This window comes from Bombus pyrosoma, linkage group LG12 (assembly GCF_014825855.1).
Source record: "Bombus pyrosoma isolate SC7728 linkage group LG12, ASM1482585v1, whole genome shotgun sequence".
In the NCBI taxonomy this organism is placed as follows: domain Eukaryota; kingdom Metazoa; phylum Arthropoda; class Insecta; order Hymenoptera; family Apidae; genus Bombus; species Bombus pyrosoma.
This window is the reverse complement of record NC_057781.1, coordinates 8212182-8236029: the sequence shown is the minus strand read 5'-3', so window position 1 is coordinate 8236029 and position 23848 is coordinate 8212182. Positions and strand designations below refer to the sequence as shown.

Here is a 23848-nt window from a genome sequence, read left to right as displayed (position 1 = left end):
CTTCTTCTCTAAATCGTTGCCCACGTTTAAGAAATTGAGGTACATCAAGAACGCTCTACATTCGTTTTCTCTTCCGCACGATTACCGTTTTACGATTACGATTCGTATTTTTATTATATATTGAGATATGTTTATTTATTATACCAATTATATTATATTTATTGCTATTATTTATTATATTATATTTATAATTATATTTAATTATACCATTTATACCTAAAACAAAGTGTGCGTTAGCCATTTGAATAAATAATATAATTGGTCGTCGTATTACACGCCTGAGAAGAAAAGGGCAAGTTGACAATTTTACGACCAACGAAATTGAAGACTAGGAAAGATTAATTTAAAGTTAGTTCAATTCTCATAAAATTTGTTCATTCATTAGAGAATTCGAATTTGAGGAAAGTGGGTTTAAACGATCGCAACGTCGACTTGACGCGTATACCACGACAGTTGCACGTAAGGAACGTTGAGCCAGCGAAACGACGCTGTAATTTATTCTAATTAGCGATCAGGAAACTATTCGACGATCGTAAAATAAGTTGTCCAGATTAGAAGACAAATATGGATACAGTGTCCCCATTGAATTTCCTCGACAGTCAGCCAACTGGTCGTAATTTCGCGTTCACGTCTAAATGTAGCAGGTTTCGACTGGTTTTTCGTTCACGATACGCCGCGTATTACACGGCCGTATCGATAATGCTAATTTATCGTCGATTCTCCGTTCACCGACACGCACGTGCGTTGTGTGCGCCACGATGGAACCCGTACCTGGTGCAAAATCTACGCGTCCAAGTGCCGCTTTCACGCCTTCTTTGGCAGCGGTGCATCCAACGTGCATAGAACACGTGCACGCGAGGATGCTGCATCGCAGCGATGTAGGAGACGACCGCAATTTCGATCCTAATGGCGGATTTTCGCCACACGGAAAATAAGAAAAGGACGAAGAAAGCAGCGTGTATCGAATTTAATTTGTCGGATCCAATTTAATTTCGTCAGGGTCGATGTGATTCTCCATTCTTTTTCCTTTTACGAAATGTTCAGGTTCTTTTAACGCGAATATCGCGGAAGAGAAACCTGACAAGTACGTTTCCCTGCGATCTTAATATCGCTTTATAATTAAACAGAAGAATTTTAATACGAAGTCCATGTTGTCTCGATACTTGCGAACGATGAACACGCAGGAAAAAGCTACAGCGGCTAGCAAATGTATTGACCACTGTATTTGTTACAACACCTACGTACCGATTAATCGATTAAGTCCAAGTTTATTAATTTCCGTAGCGTAATAGCAATAATTTATTGTCCAACTATTGGTTACACAATCTCTCTCTCTCTCTCTCTCTCTCTCTCTCTCTCTGTAGATATTAATTTTGCATTCTTAATTTATCACTTTTCCTATTCTGTTTCTATCTATCCTTATCCATATCCAATTTTCCTGTGTACTTTATTTTTCTTTTATCATTCGTTTTTCTCCCCTCTACTCTTCGGTTACTTAATATTTCTTCTTTTCTAATCTTTGGTATCTCTTTCGTACAACTTGATGCTGAAACTTGACACAACGGAGATGAACGTGAAACCTGGTAAAGTAAGGGTGCGAGCGTCAGTGGTATCTGTAACGTTATCTACAATGCTTATTTTTCCATCGAACGTGAAGCTACCCGACGAACAAACAAATAGCAAAACGATTGCCCGGCAAAGTCCAGCGGATCATGGCGCGATATTCGAAGATTATTTGGCTAAATTGGAAAGCACCGGAAGAGCCTATCCACCGGGGCTTTCCAATTTAATGAAAGGATAAGGTAAGCAGCGGCTGGTTACCGTTGTGTTGGGGCGTAGCTTGCGAACGTAACGCAAATGAACCTGGCAAGTAAGAGCCGGCGAAAGGGTTCCAAATTGAAATCGTCCCTACGTAGCGTGTACACGTGTGCTCGTGCGTTTGTACACGAGTATCCGTTCAAAGCCGAACGAGGAGCCCACCGAGATAATTTCCATCGCCTTTTCCTTCCGTAATCAAACCATCCGCGGCTTCTGTGCAATTACGTGGCGAAATTGATTTAAAATCGGATGCCCTCCGTGCAGCACGGCGGGAGGGGAGGATCGCGTTACAATTTCCCTGAAACGTTGCAGGAGGGACGAGAGAGGAAACCAGCGAATATAATTACCCGACGATTCGCTTCACCCTTCGTACTCGTTCTTCTGTTCCCGTTAATGTTGTTCCGACGCCGGATAATAAATTCAACGATGTTAAATTCAACGGGCCCTGCACGCGGCCCGTCCAGAGGATTCTCGAAGGTTTCTCGATCATTTCCGTGCTTAGCCAATGTTCGATCTGGATTTTCACGAAAGCCAAGCGCTGTACGAAGAAACTTTGTTCCATTTGTTTGTTTTTTATTTACTTTTATTTTTTTATTATACAGCATGGCCAAAACTTGTTTTATATCATTTTCATTGGACTTGACTTTACGTAGTTTATGAACGTAGAACAAAAATGGAAGACTGAGCTTACAGATAGCTACGGTAGCATAGAAACATGTCGATTCTTTGGCTATATCAACTCTTTACTTGTAAACGCTTACGTTACTGTGCATCACTGTTATGCTATTGTTATTGGACATCGCATGCGAAGAAAGACTATCTAACAGAGTACTTTCTACAGAAATTCAATTTTAGTAAGCTCCTTACCCACTATTGTGTAACAGATCGTTCGTATCCATAGTTCATATGGTCGTGTCAATCTATACGTAAAGATCGAAGTAAAAGCAATATTGAAAAACTGACAGAAGCACGCCATTAAACATATTGAATTACAAAATGTCTAGTCGTATCTTCAATTTATAATAATACAGTTACGAAGATTTAACTACATACAGCCCATGCATACATAGTTCGTACGTTCATGTCAGTCTGTACGTTGTAAAACACGAACTAAAGGCAATATTAAGAAATAAATAGGAACGTTCCATTAAACATATTGAATTATAAAATTCCTAGTCCTAGTGTATCCTCAATTTATAATAATACAGTTATGAGAATGCAACTATTGGGTTGGCAACTAAGTGATCGCGGGTTTTGCCATTAGGTGGTACTGACAAAACCCGCAATCACCTAGTTGTCAATACATATAGACCACACACATAGTTCGTATATTTGTGTCAGTTGTAAAATACGAAGTAAAAATAATGTTAAGAAATAAATGGAAGCATTCCATTAAATATATTGAATTATAAAATTCCTAGTCCTAGGGTATCCTCAATTTATAATAATACAGTTATGAGAATGTAACTACATATAGACCATATACATAGTTTGTATATTTGTGTCAGTCTATAGGTTGCAAAACACGAACTGAAAGCAATAGTAAGAAATGAATGGAAACATTCCATTAAACATATTCAATTGCAAAATGTACCAATCCTCAATTTATGTGCTGCATCGTTACTAGTGCATTTGTAAGAATTTAAATACATACAGCCTATATGTACATAGTTTATGCATTTATGTAAGCCCATAGATAGTGAAATCCGAACAAAAAGCAATAAAAAATTGATGGAATCATTGTATTACGTACACCGAGTTACCAAAATGTACCAACACTATCCTCAATTTGTAATAGTGAATTTCTGAGGATTTAAATGACTTGAATAATTGTTTATACCGTAGCCAGTGGTTTTAGCGTCAAATCGTACGAAAAGAAAAGGAAAAGAAGGGGAAACTGGATATTTGCTTCCTACCACGTTCACGTGTTTCAAGCAGTCGTAAAAGGACGAGAAAGATAGACGTACGGCCACAAAAGATATCGCGAACGATAAAAGACTTCTCGCTTTGTCCAATTTCATTCGTTGAGTTAGCCAGATTTCCGTCAACGGAATGAACGACAACGACGGAGCTGCTGATGTCGCTAGTTGTCCCTGAACACTGTTTAATTAATGAAGTTGTCGAAGCACAAGGCGAAGGGGGAGGCAGAAAAGGGGGAGGAGTGGAAGGAGAGCGTGTAATTACACAAAGCGTTTGCTGGAAATTGTGCGAAAAGTGATACAACTGCCTTTGCACGGTAAACTTCAATTTCGTCGGCGATAAACGCAGCAGCCGCTGCATTCAGAAAATCCTCTGGCGAAACGGAGGAAGGAAGGGACCAAGCCCCGGGAATACTCGGTCTTCTGCCTCTAGGATATTAGAAGAAACGAAATATGTATAAACGACGCGACGCGTATGCTCTCCCGCGGGCATCTCGTAATTACACGCGCCGATTCTCTACCTCGCACGCGATTATCTCGTTTTTAAAGTTTGTTAAGGGCGAACTAAAAAGCGACACACGCGCATCCGACAAATATTTTACGTTGAACGACTATGCTGAAAGTGCGTTCAGACGATCGATATTATCGTCGATATTACGGTCAATATCGTCGTCGATATTTAAGAGTTTAATCGTCGTATCGACAATCTACAGAATGGACCAGGCGATTGTTTCAGCTTATAACTCTGTCGCCGGTGCAATTGCAGAAAAATATCGAAGGAGACAGATGAATGTTTGAAAGAGCGGTGCATAGAACTGTGTTGTTTTTAGGAGAGCAATGGTGCACGTGCAATCGACGATCGCAGTGTTGTTTTCAATAGAAATGCACACTTCTTTTTTTTTAATTTTTTTAATAAATTCCTCTCGACTTTCTGCGTAGAAAGATATCGGGGCACAGTGGTACAAAAATTATTAGTTGTCGGGATATTTGAAAACATTCTTTTAATAATAATTCATAAAGAATAATGATTTTATTGTACGCTGTAACGAACGTTTCAGACAATGCTTGTCGACTGTTATGCTACTTTTTAAATAACGAATGTGTTTTTGTTATACATATACATCAACGTAGACAATTACGAAATTGCCATGCAGCGTTCGACCGTCTCCGATAAAGATTTTACTTTTCTCTTCTTTTTTTTTTTTTTCTTTCTCCTGGGTAACTAATAATTTTTCCCCCTCGCATCCATTTCACATTTTTCTGTAACCGATAACAGAGTTATAACGCGAAACAATCGCTTAGTGCGCCCTGTTTGTCGACTTCTAGAGGATCTCGTAGAGATGACATGATTCTAATGTTGAGAATCTTAAATGTTGGCGACAACATTGATCGTCTGAACACTCCTTAAGAAGCATCAACGGCGAAGGGAGAATTTTCATTGCGTGATTAAGAAAAATTCCTGAAGATCAGATTAAATAATAATTAGTAGATAATTTTGGATGGGCAGGGAACTTGGAAGATTTTAACTGATCTTATTCGATTTTTAAGTATTTTAATTCGCTTCCCATATTTTATGTAATTTGCAGGATAAATATGCAGATCGTCGAAACGTTAACAAAGATCTATTTGATTCCTCAAATAACAAAAATTTATTATATTGCAAGATTTAAAGGTACATTTATGGTAAAGGAAAGAATTGTGCGCTGGAAACCTATTGCTAGCTGAAAACCGCTGTATAGTAGTCTGTCGCTACTACAGTAGTATACGCTGATCCCTATCAGACCATTTATCTTCTTTACCACATCTTTCTCTCTCTATCTTGCTCTTTTCTCTTTTATTTACTCTTTTATTTACTCTTTTATTTACTTTTTATTTACTTCGCGTTCCTTTCGAAACAAAATATGCTATGTAGCTGTGCTAATTCTGTAGTTGTGCATGTAATTATTGTTAAAGAATCTTAACTATCAGCCCGTCGTTGTGTTTTATTTTTAGCGTAGATCGTATAGGAAATAATTTCTATTTAAGATATTACTCGACCTCCGTTCAAGCTGCTACAGTTTCATCCGAGGTATCGAAATAAATGGAACTCTATTTAGAATATTGAAACAACTACGACGCGAAGGTACACAAGGAAAAAATTTGTCAACTCGTTACGACTGAATCTCAAGCTTTCACGCGAACTCACATTTCCGCGTAACAGCACTTTGATAACGCGGAGATTGTTTCGCGTGTTGCTTACACCAAACGTAGTTTCAGAAAGTTTCTTAACCGAAATGAAATGAAAATTTGTCGAGTCTTCCAACTGGGAAAGACGAAATTTCCTTCGTATTAGCACGCGAAATAGTAACGATTAAATATCGCGTAAACCATCGGAAACCGTCCGAAAATTACGGTAGATAACAAAGATGAAAGATAAAACGATCAGATTCCCTCCAATTCGAATCACAGTCTCTGCGTCTACCAAATTTCATTTCGAAAAGCTTGCACGCGAAGGTACGTCGTTAATTCATTCTACGTATCGGAAAAAACGATGATAAATCGAAATAAATTTTCCACAAACGCGTCAGTATTGTCAGTATCACAGATTTCAACCACCGTTTCGTGTCAACCTCGCCGACCGAATAATCGACGATCCGCGCCAACCATCGATCCGAGGCTGAGCGATAGACACGAAAAAGGAAAAGCGCGTTTGGCGAATAGAGCGAAGTTGCTACACGCCTTTGCTGAAACGCGTGTGGACAATGTGGCGCGCCATCGTCTGATGGGCCTTCGTGAACGACACAGTCGCCGGTGTTGTCCGTGTCGTAGTCGCAAGTTGGTGCGCGAGTATGCGTCTCTTCGTTGCCGTATCACGGCTGGATGATTTATTGGCCGCGGTGAAAATGCGTTTTCTCGCGGATAAATTCGTCGTAGCGTTAAACGCTTGGCTCGTTCTTCATTGGAAATTCATCGGCGTAACGGTAAATGGTCATAAACGCGCGGTAGATAGCCTGGCGTTTCGACGATAGTAAATTTACAAAGGAACTGGTTGATAACGCGGATAATTGAATTGCAAATTGCAGCTTGATACGTCTGATGATTAACGGCTGGACTTATCGAAACTAGTCGAAATGGCTGGTTGTTAAGTTCTTTGGTTTTGTCGTAAAGTTATTTGGTTTTGATCCCAATCGATCAACGGCCAGTGGGTTAAAGTTGAGAGAGAAATGAAAATTCGATAGCAAAGCGGAAAGGAGAAGGTTTGAATTCGAGTTGAGCTCTGTGTTCGGTTTACTTTCGCTTTTAATTCCAATTCGAATATTGAGTTTACAAGGGTAGGAAGATGGATTTTGCGGTTGAGAATAGTACGCGAGATAAGACGTCGTAAATGCAGATGCGACTGGAAGTCGTGGAAAGCTGGGAGACAAACGAATGATCATAGATTGTGGGTTACGAGTAAATTAATCGACAAATAATAAAGTAAACGAAAAAACAGGTGTTTGGTTGTAGGAAGCTAGTACTTGTAGAACTAGGTAGAAGGCTGTAGAACTAGGATGAGATTGTTGCTTTCTTCTTCTTCGTATTTTTAATAGAATCGACGTAGCATACAATTTTTGGCTAAAGCAGTTCGGTTCTGAAAAAGAATGGCAGCAAATCGAAGTAACTGGTACTTTACTGAATAGATTATTTATTTTTTAGACTATTTATTTTAGTATCCTTTACACGAATGGACTCAATTTTTCCATTAGCTACTCTTTGGATCTGCTAAACAAAAGAAACTTCCCTCCTTCTATGTCCTGAGAATCGAAGAAAGCCGGGCTTTCGAATGCAAAGAACTTTCTCGTTATCTTCCAACCAACAACCACGCTAAATTCCTAACATCATCGGCGTAATTAAGTAACCGCTGATCTAAGCAAACGATCGACCGCGAGAAGTGAATTTTAGCAATTGCTAAGTCGCCAGCGGTAGCTAATTGCCTTTGTTCGATGTAAAATCCTCGAGGCAGAAGTTGGTAATCTGCAACTCGACCATCGGTCGATTAACGTCGATTTTAATTCGAGCATAAGCATACCTTCTCGAGCTAAACAATTTAGTATCCTGTAGCCAGCGAGGAAAATGCCAAGTCCTTGGATATCGACGACGAGCTGACAATCTCGGAATAGAAGTTTCAGCATCTCGTGGAAGCTGCTCGGTGTTTTCCATTCTACGCGGTGAGCGATATTTATCTCGTTTGAGTAGAGTTAACGACGAAAGATAGTAAATTGGTCGAGAAGGAATAGCGCTCAGCAATGTGAAATGATTGGCGCACCGACGACCGAATATCGAAACGCGTTTCCACGAAAACCAAGAAACAGAAAACTTGGAAATTCCGTCGACCGATCGACAGTGTATCTTTCTTTCTTTTTCTCTTTTTCGCAAAATTAGTTTGAAATTTAATTGACGCGTTACGTCTGTCAAAAATTGTCGCGGAAACGTGAGAAAGACGTGGTTTGTACCCTGAAATGGTTAAACCATATTGCTCTGTGACGCAGACGCGTGCGTACGCTGCACGCGTATTACGACGAACGTTATGCGTGTACGCGTGTTTCAGCCGAGGTTTCGAACGTTAATGCTCGCCTTTGTCTACATCGTGGAATGTGTTCAGGGTTGTTGGTGAAATGTAGGGAGGAGCAGAGAGCGTTCCTGAACCGACGTGCACGCGCAACGCCTACCTTTGTCTGTAGCAGGGTACGAGCGTAGCCGGGGAGGAGCAGATCGGTCGTAGAGAGGCGATGTCCGTGCTCGAACACGGATAGAAACCACGGTTCCCTTGTTTTCCAATTAGAGAACCGGTACGACGCGTAGAACGGCGGAAGGTTGATTACCTGGACACGTGGGAGGACCGCTCGGAGCTGCGGCGAAAAAGTTTTGTTACCACGTTGATCGATCCTGGATGGGGGAAACGACGGGTGAAAAATATTTCGCACAGTTGCGTTCTACGTTACTTGGATATTTGAACTCTATGCTGTTCCTTTCTAGAGAAAGATATTATTATTATTATTATTACTGCAATAATATTCTACGTGTAATTATAATTGCATGGCACTTTCTTGACGTGGGACACAGCGGCAAATTTTTAATTAACGTAAACGAATAATTAAGAAATTATTACAATTACCAACATAAATGAAAATATAATCGTCGTTTCCTTAGGAAAAGGAAGAAGAGTTTTGCGACGAGCCAATTAATACAATCGCGCCTCGATATCGCAGAAGAAGTTTAATCTTCTGAGAAGAGTCCATGCAGCTTCTCTTCTCCCACGTAATCAAACGTAGTACGCTGGTAATCGCATTACCTTAACATCGCGAGACCTTATAACCCGCGTGTGTAGCTGGCATTAAGCGAGTTTTACCGGAATATCGAAAGGTTAGCGTGCATCGTGGCCACGCGTAGTGGAACACGTTTGTAAGGATAATTCGGTGACCCCTTGGAAACTCGATTTCACGATGCATCCGCCACGGAGTACAGTTATCAACGCAGACTGGTTCGCTTACGGTTTTTCACGGACGAAATCCTTCATCTACCGGATGGTCACGTTCGTTGAAATCGTTACGTCAGCTGCTAGCCGGCTGATCGCATTGATCATTCTCGTCAGAGACACGCTTCCGTCACCGATGGAATTCGCTGACCTGGTTCGAGTGACTGACTTATCTAGCGCTGGATCTGTTACGTTGGCGGACAGCAACTGGCATACGATCGATCGCCAAGGATATTCGAGATTCCAATCGAGCAGATAGCGCGTCGAGGGTACTTGGATTAGGCGAAAGTTAAGTTCATTCGTTCGTGGTTGTATTTTTAGATGCAAATTTACTTTTATTCGCATTCGTTGTCTTCTTTTCGGTACGATAATTATTGTTATTGTTCCGTTCTTTCAGCTACAAGTGCGCCATTCGTAGATTCTTGTGATTCGCGAGGAGAAAAGACGAAATCGAACGATTCGTTAATTCTTCTACGATGTTCGATTAACATTACAACTACCACACCAGTCAAATCGACTGGTTTTACAATTTTATTTTTAAATTCCTACTTTGTGTTATATTTTCTTTCCGCAGTGATGTAATGACTTTTGCAACGATAACTAAAAGAATGATATAATGAATTTTATTTTATTTTTTATGTATTCAAACTCGAAATAATTTTGTATCGAGGCTGCTTATAACAATACCAGTGCAAATGACTGGTACTTGTCAAAGTGTAAAAGGGTGCTGCGATCTGTTTATCGAACCCCCATTAACCAGTTTCCTCGTTTTCTACAACTTGCCACACGTTTTTCACAAATTCTTATTGCGTATCATTCGATACGACGATATCAGTTATCAGGAAAATTCCGGATCGATCGCTGGATCGCTGGATGCTAACATTAGAAATACCACATCAGTCAAAATGACTGTTTCTACAATTTTATAAACCCTCGTTTAGGGATGATGGTCCCAGATGGATTAATAATACCAAAAATGTACTACATAACATGGATTAGATATTTTTTAAAGACCAATCATTTTCACTGGTTTTGGTAGAAATAGCTTCGTGTTAATTATCTAGTGTTAAACGTTAGGTTCGTTCGGTCGGAATGTTCCAGGCGACGCTTGTTCCAAGTTGAAATTTTACGTAAACGTATCGAATACGGAAAATCGAAACATTTAGAGATTTTTTAGAAACTGATGTTACAACAGGCTCCGGTGGAAATTGTGAAAAATTATCTACCTCCACGAGCCATCCCATAAAAAAAGGAAAATCCCACGATATAGCAATCTCATCGTATAACAAAATCCCGCCAATAAATTTCGCATAACTAAATGAATCGTAAAGTTCTTATCTGAGAAATGTGTCTATAAAAATTCCCGAAGAATATTTCCACGAAGGAAGAGAAAATCCTTTATGAATTCACGGGTATAGCGAATCTACCCCTATGTATAATAAAAGTCCCAAACTCTTGCCGATTTTCATTTCAGCGTCGTATTATCTCCATCCCGCGAGTCGCGCATCTGCTCGTCGTTGAAATTCGGAAATTTCGGCTCTCGTCGGACATGAAATTTGCCGATTCGCCGGGACGCTGCTCGCTGCGGCATTCGAACGAGGATACGAGACAGACATAGATAAAAATGCGTGCCATGTGGATGTCCCTTGAAATGGCAATTTAACAAGGAGCGAAGTTCCCTGTGCAACTTTACAAATTTTCTTGAACTAACTGTGGTCGAAAGTCGATCGATTTCACGAAGAAAAATAAAGAAATACAGAGCATTCAGTGTAGCAACTTGTAGCTGTAGTAGATCAAAATTGCAAGAGTCTTCTTTTCTTTTCCTTTTTTCAAAGTTCTCTTTAACGAAAGAAAGAAACTTCAAATCGGAAATAAAAATTGTGCGTATCTCTGCTCGAATTCTCCACATTTAATACGCGACAAACAATTGGTTCAGCAAGAATTAACAAACGAGAACGTGTACCAAATACACGAGATAATTTTCACGCCATTAGACTTCTCCGATGCAACAACCGATCTTCGGTTCTTTAAACCCTCCACCGATTCTTTAAAAATTACCGTTTACCGATGATGTTCAACAGTATCAACAGTAACAGATTCAACGGTAAGATGAAAATCGGACGATTATTTCGCTTTTCGTTCGCCTTGTGCGCCGCGTCGAACGTTCGCTTTGTTTTTCATCGGTCCACGGTTGAGGGTAGACGAAAGTACGCGGCGCGCTTTCGGCCGGAAGACGAGACGATCCTCTTGTACCGCGAGCTGGCTGCACGAGAGACGCGACTGTCTCGATATTACAAAAGTTCGTCTGAACTGGATCGCGCAACGAGCAGAAAAGGCTGGTTTTCTTACGAGAGGAAAGATTGCGCCGAGGATCGGGGTAATTTGCGAGAAACCGTCGGCTGCAACCGTTAAAAAGCTATTTTTCGGGGATTCCTAGTCGTCTTGAACGAACGTCGCTGATAGTTTCCTTGGGAGCATTGAACGTGCCAGCTTGTTCCTTGGAACGGGTTACATCTCACGTACAGTGGCTCAGGAAAGTATCGATTAACGTTGTTCGTTGCGGAGACGTTTGTACGATTTTCTATCTTTCGTGGCGAAAGAAATTGAAAAAACCTTTGTTTACTTGGTTTTATTATTACTATTGTTATTGTTATTGTTATTGTTACTATTATAGGGATCGAGATCGTAAGTACAGAAGAGTAGGATACGTAGGAAGCATTAGGTTGTCCGAAAAGTGTCTTTCTTTTACAAACATGCCACCGCTTCGTTTCACCTCGCCACTGTAGCATATTAGCGAGCATTAAAATTCATGCGGCCGAGAATACACGAAGATCCACTGAAACAACACGAAACAAGTCAAACCTTCCGTTCCACACGCCACTTTGTACGTTCTTGCCGGCGGATCCCTTTGATCTTCTCGCTGACTCCACGTGCGCTTTCCGTCGTTGCTTTCAACGTCTTTAACGCGCCGAAACTCGCGCACAAAGCGTACAACGCGTCTTCGCCCGGTAATCCAAGCAAAAGTTAACTTGTTCGTTGCAGGACAACTCGGTCCTTTTACTAAAATCCTTTCCACCTATTCCGAAAGCTTTTTATTCGCTTCTTTCGTAACGTTTGATAAATCGCGTAAATCGGCGTGGAGCGCGCACCGTGTTGTTGTTGCACGTAACAACCGCGTTACTTTTCATGGCGCGAGTTCAAGCCATTCGCCGTGGATTAAAGCGCTGCTGCGCTGCGATAATCGTCGCTAGCGCAAGATTTAAGCAATAAAATTGTTCTCGTACTTCCTAATACTTTTCACGATATACTAAGTATCAATACGTGTACAATTATCGAACAGGTATAATTACTTTAAGATCGAACGATTCATTTCTTTGCCTCGTACTAAGGTTTTTTTGTTTTTATTTTATTTTTTCGTACGCGTCGGAGCGTAACGACGATATCGGTCGATCGAATTCGGCGAAGCTCCTCGACGATAGCCATAAATTTCGCGTGCTCGATACGAACGAGGTGGAGCGATTTCCACTGTGGGAATCGATCGAAAGGGAAATGGGTGACGCGTGGCAAAAGGAAACACGGCACAGCCTCCCCATGGGCTCGATCCAGCCACCGATTCATGCGACCGTATTTTTCATTCATGAATCTCTAGCTGCTCTCTCCACTGGAAACGTGGCACCGCGCGAAGAAATATATTTGTGGATTGAAAAGTAAACTAGGGTAAAATTCGTATTGGTTCGCGTAAAAAGGAATTGGAGATCGAGCTTTCTCCTGCTTCTTTTGCAACTCGTCTCGTCTTCCTCGCCTCTTTCGCTTCGCTTTTCGCGACCCAACGATTTGCTTTAAAAACGAGAACGGGTCACAGGGAATTTTTTATTCCTCGTGAACGACGTGCTCCGCATCTGCGCGAGTATTTGTCTATGTGTTAACTGAATTGCGTTTTATTTACTTAGATATTAATTAGGTGTAGACGTTACAACGAAACGTCATATCGTAGTATTGGATTGGCAACTAGGTGATTGTGAATTTTGTCATTGGGTGGTATTGACAAAATCAACGATCAATAAATTTTACGTGACACCATCGTTGCCTGTCTACTGTCTATGGTCTGCCTTCGTCCCAGTCTATCGTCTATACGCTGTCGATGGCTTCAGTGCTTGAGAAAACTAAAAACACCAGATGTAGAGTTTCCTCAGAAGTGGCGATGACCACTTCAACGAGTTGTGACGAAAGGACTAGTTCATTCTTGAATTTTATTAGCAGCAGGGCTCGTCGTACAGAAAATATTTTCCATAGATGGACGCGCAGAGGCCATACGGTGGATTCGACGGTATAATTCTTAAAATATGCTAATTCGTCTTGGCATTGACCGTAAAAAATGATCGATCCATTTATTGGGTTGGAAACTAAGTGATTGCGGATTTTATCAATACCACCCAATGAGAAAATCCGCAATCACTTAGTTGCCAAGTCATAGAACAGCTGGGCTAGTGGAAAAGTAGGTGGCTAAAAAATTAGCAATTGTCGGGGGATTTACAGGCGTCGTTTCTTTCGAGTCTCGGCTGCGAGAAATGCTTCGTACCGAGAACGTACGAGACGACAGAATTTTCAAGCATTTGGAATAAAAATCGCGGTGGAAATGACGACTACGTAATTCAGGATTTACGATGCTAATACCTTACCTCGTAGCAAATCTTATTCCGTGTCTAACTTTTCCTTTATATAATCTAAAAATGTATAATATAAATGAAAATAAATAAAATATAAATATAATCGGAAAATCCGTTGGAGGGAAATAGCAAACGATCGACGCGTTATATGGAGAGGACGTAAAGATGGTAAAATCGTTAGAGATACAAAAGAACGAGTCGTGATTACATTTTGCAAAGTGAAAGTGTAGTCGCGATCGGCGTTGGGACCGACGCACCACGTGTATTTCGCGCGAACTATATCTTCTTCACCGAAGAACGCAAATACCGCAGGTAAGATCTCGGCTATTGAATAAAAAACCGATATCCAAGGATTATGGAATGGAAGGAAGTTTCGTTCAAACGTCTCGAATTCGGCGTTTCAGCAAACTTTCATATTCCGCGGAATATTCTTTAAAATCCTCGTGCTCCACGTTGTTAGTTTCTTTTATTCTGGTTTCTGCGAAGCGGAGATGATCCTCTGCCGCGATATGATAATACAGTCAGTCGTAAAAGTCTACATACACCCCGTTAACACTTTCACTGCCACGCAGAAATCACATGATTCGCTGAGGACGCCACGGGAGTAGTTTTATTATTCCAAGCATATAATGGCAAAATTATAATAAATTGACGATGTAAGACGATATTCTTCCCCAGTGGACCGTTTATCTCATTGGTGGTCACGGCTGACCACCGTGGCGCCTTGCTAACAGTCGATAGCGACGTATTATAACAAGGCTTCGTTAATTTCGACAAGCTATTCGCATTCGTTGTTTCGTCGTAAGCAAAACGTGCAGAATATATCGTTGAAACGTGTAGAAGATGTTAGTAAACGGTATTTGCTCGTTCTATATACAATAGTAAAGTATGTGCACACTTCTAACTTCAATTATACGATTATAAAGCAGCATTTACGATTATTTTCTAAGCTGTGTTTACAATAATATTCGTAGATCACCCCTCAAAGATATGCATGCAAACACAGTGCACCGTTAGACGCAAGATTTGTCCTCATTTTTTATTTTATTGATGTTTTAATAAAAATGTTTAATCGTTCAATGGGGCCCTTTTTGTTTCAAAGTATCTTTTATCTATCGGTTATATTTAAAATACCCAGACTGTCAATTTTCATTCAATTTTTGCAATTGTAAGAAGTTCGAGCGCTCCGGTCACCAATGATCACCGTGGCGCCTTGTTAACTGTTGATAACGACGTATTATAACAAGGCCTCGTTTATTTCGACAAGCTATTCGCATTCGTTGTTTCGTCGTAAGCAAAATGTGCAGAATATATCGTTGAAACGTGTAGAAGATGTTAGTAAACGGTATTTGCTCGTTCTATGTATAGTAGTAAAGTATGTGCACACTTCTAACTTCAATTATACGATTATAAAGCAGCATTCACGATTATTTTCTAAGCTGTGTTTATAATAATATTCGTAGACCCCTCAAAGATATGCATGCAAACACAGTGCACCGTTAGACGCAAGATTTGTCCTCATTTTTTATTTTATTAATGTTCTAATAAAAATTTTTAATTGTTTAATGGGGCACCTTTTGTTTCAAAGTATCTTCTATCTACCGGTTATATTCAAAATTCCCAGACTGTCAGTTTCCATTCAATTTTTGCAATTGTAAAAAGTTCGAGCGCTTTGGTCACCAATGACCACTGTGGCGTCACAGGAGAAACCGTGGCTGGGTCATATATGACCAACGTGGCGGTCAAAGTGTTAATGTAAAAATTCCGACATTCGACGAACGTGCTTTTCTAACGAACAATGCGCGACGTTTCTATCGACTGGCCATCAAAGAGCTGCAATTAAGTGGAATAATCCGAAAGTCTGGCCGGTATAACAACGAGGCAGTTTCGGCTAAAGTTGCGTGCAGAAACGCGCGGATCAACAGTGTAGCTTGATGAAGTTAAGTGGTCGGTCGGTGGCAGGCTAATTAAGTTAGTTAGTTTGGAGGTTGGCTCGTAGGAAGCTGCGTTAACTTACCGAATGTTCAGAACGTGGGAAATGTTATTTATGACACTTTGAGGCTACCGCCCTTGTCGGACTGAAACTGCGAACTTCGCGTCCTGTTTACACCGATGTCGAGTACAACGTGCAAAAGGCCAATTATCAAATGCGCGTCATTTTGAATATTAGTCGTCTCTTCCCTTTTTGCAACAAATTTTTCAACCACAAATTTTTAACGTTCGAAATTTTAACAAATTCATCGATCGCGCGACAATCAGTGTCGTCTTGGACATCTATCGTTAACCAGCTAGCTGTCGCGATTTCTTTGAAAATTTTGAGAAGCAGAAAGTAAGCGACGACGAGTATACTCGTCGAAGACGGAGCTGTTATAACGCAGAACGAAGTTGTAACCAAATGACCGTCTTATTTTTGAATTTTATTACCGACAGGGCTCGTCGTATCGCAAAATATTGCCATTTGTTCTCGACGAGTATACTCGCGAAAAGCAACGAAACGGTTAATGGCTCTGTTTCGTGAATTTCCTATAAATTGGAGTTACACGGGAGCCTGATTTTTGTGGGTATTTCAAAGATCGCTTCGCGTAGATGTTCGCGATTTCTATCGCATTGCGAGCAGGACTAGTCCCAAAGGATTTCACGGTAGACTGCAATTTTACGGTAATCGGGATCCTATCAGATTTTGGAAGATCGATCGGGTTGCGTAGAAATTCGAAATTTCTGCCACCAAGTTCGAGCAGAGTCTTCGCAGGAAAGATCCATAAATGAAGAAACACGAATTTCTTCCTTAACTCTCCCAGTGATTTTAAAATTGTCTAAACCTCGTGATTTGCCGAGTGGTTGGAATCGCGCGACTCTTCGGGATGGAAAAGCCCGTTCGATGTTCGTGCCGCAAAGTCCGGAAACTTAGGAAACTGCGCGAAACTACGGATAACAATGGAGAAAGTGGAGACGAAAGGCGATTCGCCCGACGATGTACGTCGCAGAGAGAATTCGTAGGTGGACGAAACGCGGCAAAGTTGCTCGAGGTGGTTGAAACGCGCACGGCCGGCCGAAGATCTCGTGGCTGGTGAATTTACCGAGTTAGCAGAAATCGCCGGAAGCTCTTGCCAGAGTCAAGACGGCAGCAAACTTGCCGCACATTTGGGCAAACTCGCCAGTCTGTACCGCGAAATAATTAATAGGCTATCATTTAGGCCGAGGAACACTCGTTTGTGTTGCCAGAAGTGACACTGCAATTTTTATGCATCTCGCGAGATTCACGCGTCTTTCAGTATCCTGCGAAACTCGACTGCTGCTCGCAAGAAATTAGCGAGAACTGCGGAATTTCGAGCGAGTTGGCTGCATACGCAATGGATGGTTTAGGTCGATGGCGAAACAGTCTGAAGAGGATCTCGCGGTACGATCCTTTGTTCTCGAGAAATCTATGTACCGAGTCTTCGAAAAAGGCTGAGAATTAATTTCTTTAAAAGACGATTCATTTCTTTTGAAAACATACCGATTCTAAAAAGCAAAAATTATTGGGTTGGCAGCTAAGTGATTGCGGATTTTGTCATTAGTTGGCAAAGACAAACCCCGCAATCACTTAGTTGCCAACCCAGTAGATACGAATATCGACTTTGTATCGCGAGAGAAGAAATTTTGTTTGCGTCTGGAACAAGGAATCTGGAATAGGGAACAAGCGAATGATCAAAGATTCAGGTCGTCGGGTTTCACAGTGCAAGCGCGATAATCCGCGATCGCGGAGAATATTGACGCTTTTTGGCTTTCAGCGCTTGCAACGATCGTTTAATCGGCCGCATAAGCGATCAGGTAAATAGATGTCCTATCAGATTCTATGTCACGAAAGCATGACACGCGAACACGTCTTGAATTAACACGTTACAAACTCAACAAACCGGGTGAGTGGCATTGATGGAAAACTTGGATCGGGACGATAAGCGAAAGCACGGAAGTACGCGCGCAAATGCGGCTATCTCCGCGCTTATTCCAATGGCACGTTGAGAAAAGATCTGAATCTTCGTATAAACAACGCCCAGTCGTTTGTATTCTCTTATCGATATTCCTATAGATTTGTTTAAATTGCTAAATAATTACATACGCTAATTTCTCAATTTGCAGTTTGTATCGTTCGCCTTCCTCTTTCTCAGTTTAACGTGAAATAAATTCCGAAAGGTTTCGACATTTTTGCAAGCGCTATCCTTATCTTCGATTGTGATAGAATAAGATAGAAGAAGAGAGGAAGATGTTTCTTCTTCGCGAAGGTATTTTTGTTCTCGTGAAATCTGAAATTTGTTGATTTTCGAGATTTAAAAGTGGCAGCTTGAGGATTTGACAACCGACGAATTGAGAAACTCGAAAGTTCGGGAATCAAACTTGCATATCGGATATTTGAGGGACAGAAAATTTGGATATTCAGGTACTCGAAAGTTTGACGATCCGTAAGTTTGAAAAAGTCGTGAATTTGCTTGCTTTTGAAATTTGAGAAATTAAAAGTTCGGAAGTTCAAACGTCTGAAATTTTGTTTCACTATACTTGCGCGTATTATTCTGTTTATCGAGACGTGATAAATAAAGGAAAGTATCAGGTGGTAGCAGCTAATACATCACTTCACTTCGCGTAACAATCCATCAAGCGGCTGAAAAAAGAAACAGACGAGACGGCCTTATTGTCACGCGACTTGCAGACGCGTAAAACCCGCTGTTCCTGTCGAGCTTGATGACCGCTTTTATGAATGAACGTATACGTCTTCGTTCATTTTTCTTGTTTCATACACCTGTCTCGCCGTATCTAAAAGAGATTCGTTCCCCCGCACGCAGAAATTGATACTTTTAAAATTCTACTTGAAAATATTACGTAGACTGTCGATACCGTTCGTTCTAGAATTTTTATTATTTCATAATTCGTTTGCCAATATTTTTAACAATTTTCTACGTGTATTTTTCACTGAGACGAAGATCGCGAGAAAGTGCTCGTTGGAGTATTTGGCGTACGAACGAATAATTCGAATTCCTTTTTTAAGCATTGAAAAATTGGCGAGACGACAATTTGTTTGGTGGAAATTCCAACGTAATCTTAGAAAAATAATCGTGGGGCAACAGCAAAATGCATACCCGTCGCTGTATTCTTTGCGAATTCCAAGAAAAAAAATGTTAAAAAAGCAGGCGAATCGATTCGATGGTTGGTTCAAACCGAGGTAAAATAAACCTTTTGAAAAGTCTGGATTATTCGTTTCTACAGCTAATATTTATCGTACGTAAAATTTTTAAGTAATAGTTCTCGAACGCGGTTTAAACATTGGGATAAAATTGCAAAAAATACGAACCTAAAGTGGCGAGTAAAAAATTTAAATAGTTTACGATATAACGTAGAATATTGTAACGAGGCAAATAACGTGAGAAAAAAGGTGGGTAAGAAAGTTTGGAAAAATTGCAATTTAATATAATATAGTCTGGCTAGCAGCGGATGAAAGAAAGGAAGCGTGTGGTTGTGTGCGCGCCGTCCCGAGATCATTAACGCGCGTATTTGAAACAGTAGGCTACATATTTGCCGACGTTAGAACGAACTGGACATTTTTGCTTTCGATATGAAACACCTTTACGTTACCCCTTTCCACTCGTGCGGCGAATCACATAATTGTACAGGCGCAGAAATGAAGTTTCCTTTCACTCGAAATATATTCAGAAGGTGGATTATTAAAAGGTGCGAAATAACGCGAAAGCCTGAAACTCGGCAAATATAGAAGTTTGAAGAATTCAAAGATCGAAGGATTTAACAGTTGGTTAATTTGAGAATTCGAAAATTGGGAAATTGGAAAGTTCAATGATTTAAAAACTGTGGAATGTTTAGAAATTGGAAACTGGGAAAATTAGGAAATTGAATCAATTCGAAGTTGAAAGTTCTAGGAATTGGAAATTGGAACATTGAAAAATTCAATCGACTCAAAGCTGGAATGTTTGGAAATTGGAAAATTGAAAAATTCAGTCGCTGCAAATCAGCAATGTTTGGAAATTGGGAAATTGGAAAACTCAATCGCTGCAAAGCAGCAATGTTTGGAAGTTGAAAATTGGAGAATTGAAAAATTCAATCGCCTCAAAGCTGGAATGTTTGGAAATTGGAAAATTGAAAAATTCAATCGCTGCAAAGCAGCAATGTTTAGAAATTGGGAAATTGGAAAATTGAAAAATTCAATCGCTGCAAAGCAGCAATGTTTAGAAACTGGAAAATGAAGAAATTCAGTCACTTCGAAGCTGGAAAATTCGACAACTGGATAATTTCGAAATTCGATAATCCGGAGAATAGAACGTGAAAGAATTCCGTTTGCCTGAAACTCGGGAATTGTGAAGATTCGACGATCCTCGAATCGGAAGATCAGAATTAGAAAATAAAATATTCAAAAGTTAGAAAACGTAAGCCGCGAGAGTCTGAATACACGAAGTCGATGTCTACCGTATGCTTTTCGTGATCGTTTCGACGCATATATACAGCAACCAGCAAGTACTTGCATTATGCGCGAAAGAAGCGTGCGATTTATCGAGAAACGTATTCATTAAGGAAGAAAACAGGCACGAGTGTCGCTCGACCTCGTTACGGGTCGTGCAATTACGTTAGGACTCTCTTGCATTCTTGAAAATGTAGGAAATTGAAGGAACGAAGTGGAGGATGGGCGGAGCAGGTCGGAGAAGCCTCCATTAAATTCATCTTCGCCCCCGTAAAAAGCTCTTGTCTCCCTCGATACAATTTCCGTCGAAGCGTGCAGCCATTCGCAGTCACGGCCCGCTGAATTTCAAGTTTTAGTTTCTAAAAGAAGAACGAAGTGACCTATTTTTTCTGCCGAATCGGATACACCCTGGTGCCACCCCTTAATTAATAACCGCGAAAACGTACCGCGTATTCTCCTGTTGAATACATTCACGCGTGCGTACGTTACCATACGTGCACGTAGAGATCGTGTGATTTTCGTGGAGTGGATATTACAAACGGAAATGAGTATCTGCTGTCTTTTGTACTTTGCTTCTCGAACGGGGAATGTTGATTTTTATTCCAGAACGGAATAAATGGAGTTTTCTGCGAGAGGTTCTAGCCAGCAACTTCCATTAATGTCTCGGCTGCTTTTTGTATATTAAATTCTTCCGTTTAAAACGTAGGTGCATGTCAATTTTTGCCTTTAATCTACAAAAAAAAAAAACGTTCATTTAAAGAAAAATCATTTACAAAAAAACATAGTGAAAAGAAGTATTCCGGTTCTCATTTAGGACCACGAAAAAAGTAAGCCAATCGTCGTTGAACGAACAGAGGCGACTCGCGGTCTGCTTCGTTTAACCGGTTAGCTGTTTCCGACGGGTATACTCGTCATGTAAAAAAAGGAAAAAAATAAAACGGTCATTTCATTGCAACTAACCCTACATTATAACAGCCACACGTCGCTCTGTGTCTGACGAGTATACTCTACGTCACGTAGACGTCTTACGAGGATAAGTACGTTTACATCCTCGAGATTAGGCGAATAATAGCCGAGGAGGAATCGCGAAAGGAGGAAACGAGGGCAAATGATGGACCTGCTCAAAGTCTGCTCTCTCTCTCTTTCACCTCGAGTTAAGTATAGTTAGCAGTCGAGAAGCGGTTTCGATTAGCCAGCTCGTTGAACCCATGCCTCGACGAGGCGACGATCGACGTCGCGAGGCGGCGATGGTCCTGCGAGGATTCCATCCTGTCTCTTTTTCCCTTCTCCTCTCGTTCTCTCTTTCGTTCCTCTCCTTTTCTCCACACCCCTTTAGAATCACAGACATTCTACGTCGCGTTCGTCTGGCGATGATCTACGACGACGTGAATCGGTCGATGCTGAAATCGGAGGCGACTGTTTCGCTGAAATTGACCTTCGTTTCTTCTCCCCTTAATATTTCCTCTTTCTCCTTATCTTTTCTTCCTTTCCCACTGCGTTTCGTTCGTGGAGATGCTCGACCTATGGCTGAAGGAAATCGTTGCATCGATTATCGGATAAGCGTAGTTTACAGACGCGTGCGCGACGGTACGAGAAAGCCAGAGGAGAACGACGTGACAAGTAGTAGATTTTTCTAAAATTAATGTAACTGATGCTGCAAGAGATTACGCTACTGCGGTTCGATCGAATCCGCTCGTCGAACGCTACTGAGCTTCAGAACGAACGCGGAGCTTTTTGAAACGCAACGCGAACTTTCTACGTTCCTGCGACGAAAGCATCGTTCAAACTGTTGCGCGTGCAATATCGTCGCCTCTAACCTCTTCGTCCTCTCGTTTGTTTTCAGACTTTTCTTCTGCGTAAAACAGGAGCAAAAGGAGAGCAGAGGCGGGACGAGAAGAGCTGGAAATTCGAAAAGACGACGCAGAGAACGCGGGTGTACCGACGTGTCGCAAGGTGAGTCGCGCAACGTAGCGTGCATTTTAAGGAATTCCTCGGACGAAAACTTTTCTACCTTTCTCTCTCTCTCTCTCTCTTCCTCTCTTACACTCTGATTTACTGGTGTACGTCGGAGAGAAAGACGGCGCTAACAAACTCCAGCGAAATTTCGCTTATGACATAGTTTTTCGCTGAAGCTACGTGTTTGCAGACGGCTTATTCCTCCCCGTCGTCCGCCTTTTGTAAACACGTTCCTCCCCGAATCCACTGACGCGGTTGCACACCCTCTTTCGGTTGCATAACGCGTGATTTTACAACAACCTTGCTTTATTTCGGCCCGAGGTTAACGACTCGAGTATTTCCATGCTTTTGCCTTTTTCTAAATACGATTGAAGATCGCTTTGCGGAGAACACGCGCACGTTGCAAAATCGAGAAGCTCCGATCTTTTTATTGGAAAATGTTCTACGTGCCGACGAGAATTGTAGTGGCACTCGACAGCAAACTTTCCAACGATTTCTGTCCCGTGGGCCGCGAAAATACTTCAACCGCTGAATACTTCGGTATGGAATTTAAGTGCAATTTTCCACTCTAAATAGTTATTGACATCGATAATGCTCAAAAAGAATACTTTTCGCGTCTTGGACGTATCCAACCATTGCGAAGATCTGGCGCGTACTCTGTTCGTGAATCAAATCGGAAAATGAACAACCGCCGAACAGATACGTAGTTGGTTATTCATGCGCACGACGTGTAACGGAAGCGGTTCTCGAATCATTGAAATCAGCAGAAGGCAGAACGTGCGATCGGTTTGCCAGCGCGTTCGTGCGATCCGGACACATCTACACGGCGTATATCGGTACACGTAACGTGGACGAGGATCGCGCGAGATACGAACCGTGTGTGCTCGTGTCGTCTTTATTCCGCTGGCTCGGCTCGACAGAGCTGTGTATCTGAGTCTCCGCATCTAATAATAAACGGGTCGAGCATTGTTGGAAAATGGGTCGAACGCGACGGCATCTACCGATGTATCGAACGTATACCGAGACAAGTGCATGTGTGTGCGTGTGTTCGTGCATGGATGCAAGAGATGCAGAGCAGACCGCTTGCATAATGTTACCACCCCGCCATCCTCGAGCTGTCCGAAGCGTGACACGTGCCGAAGCGAATGAATGCTTTCAGGAATCGGCACAGTTTCGAACTTGGAGAGAACAAGTCGCGAATACGGTGTCCTGTGTATGCACGCTATCGCCCATAAATCACGTAACGCTTGGTACACTTACAACAGACATAAATTTCTCCATCTAACGTTTATTTCGAGTTTCGAGTTGCACGAATGGAACGATATTAGGATTTCGATTATTAGCTCCGTGTTTTGTATCGTATTATCCGTGAAGAAATTCATTTTATTCGCATGTGGGAACAAGATTGTCAGCTGTTTATCCAGCGTTGTATCATTTTACGCCTTTCGGATTTTCGGATGTAAGAGGCTGGATTAAATTAGGCTAAATTAGGTGGAGCCTTAAATTAGGTAAGTTGAGAGATCAAATATTGCGGGACTGCGAGTGTCTAGGGTGT

General features: G+C 41.3%; 1 protein-coding gene across 1 annotated transcript in view; it reads left to right on the top strand.

Annotated features, from left to right (window-relative positions):
* The window catches only part of LOC122573726, a 179497-nt gene that overhangs the window by 93996 nt on the left and 61653 nt on the right, over nt 1-23848 (top strand). Inside the window, exon 5 of the mRNA XM_043740486.1 lies at nt 22181-22290. Within this exon, the coding sequence (XP_043596421.1) occupies nt 22181-22290 (110 nt within the window). The remainder of the gene's footprint in view (nt 1-22180; nt 22291-23848) is intronic.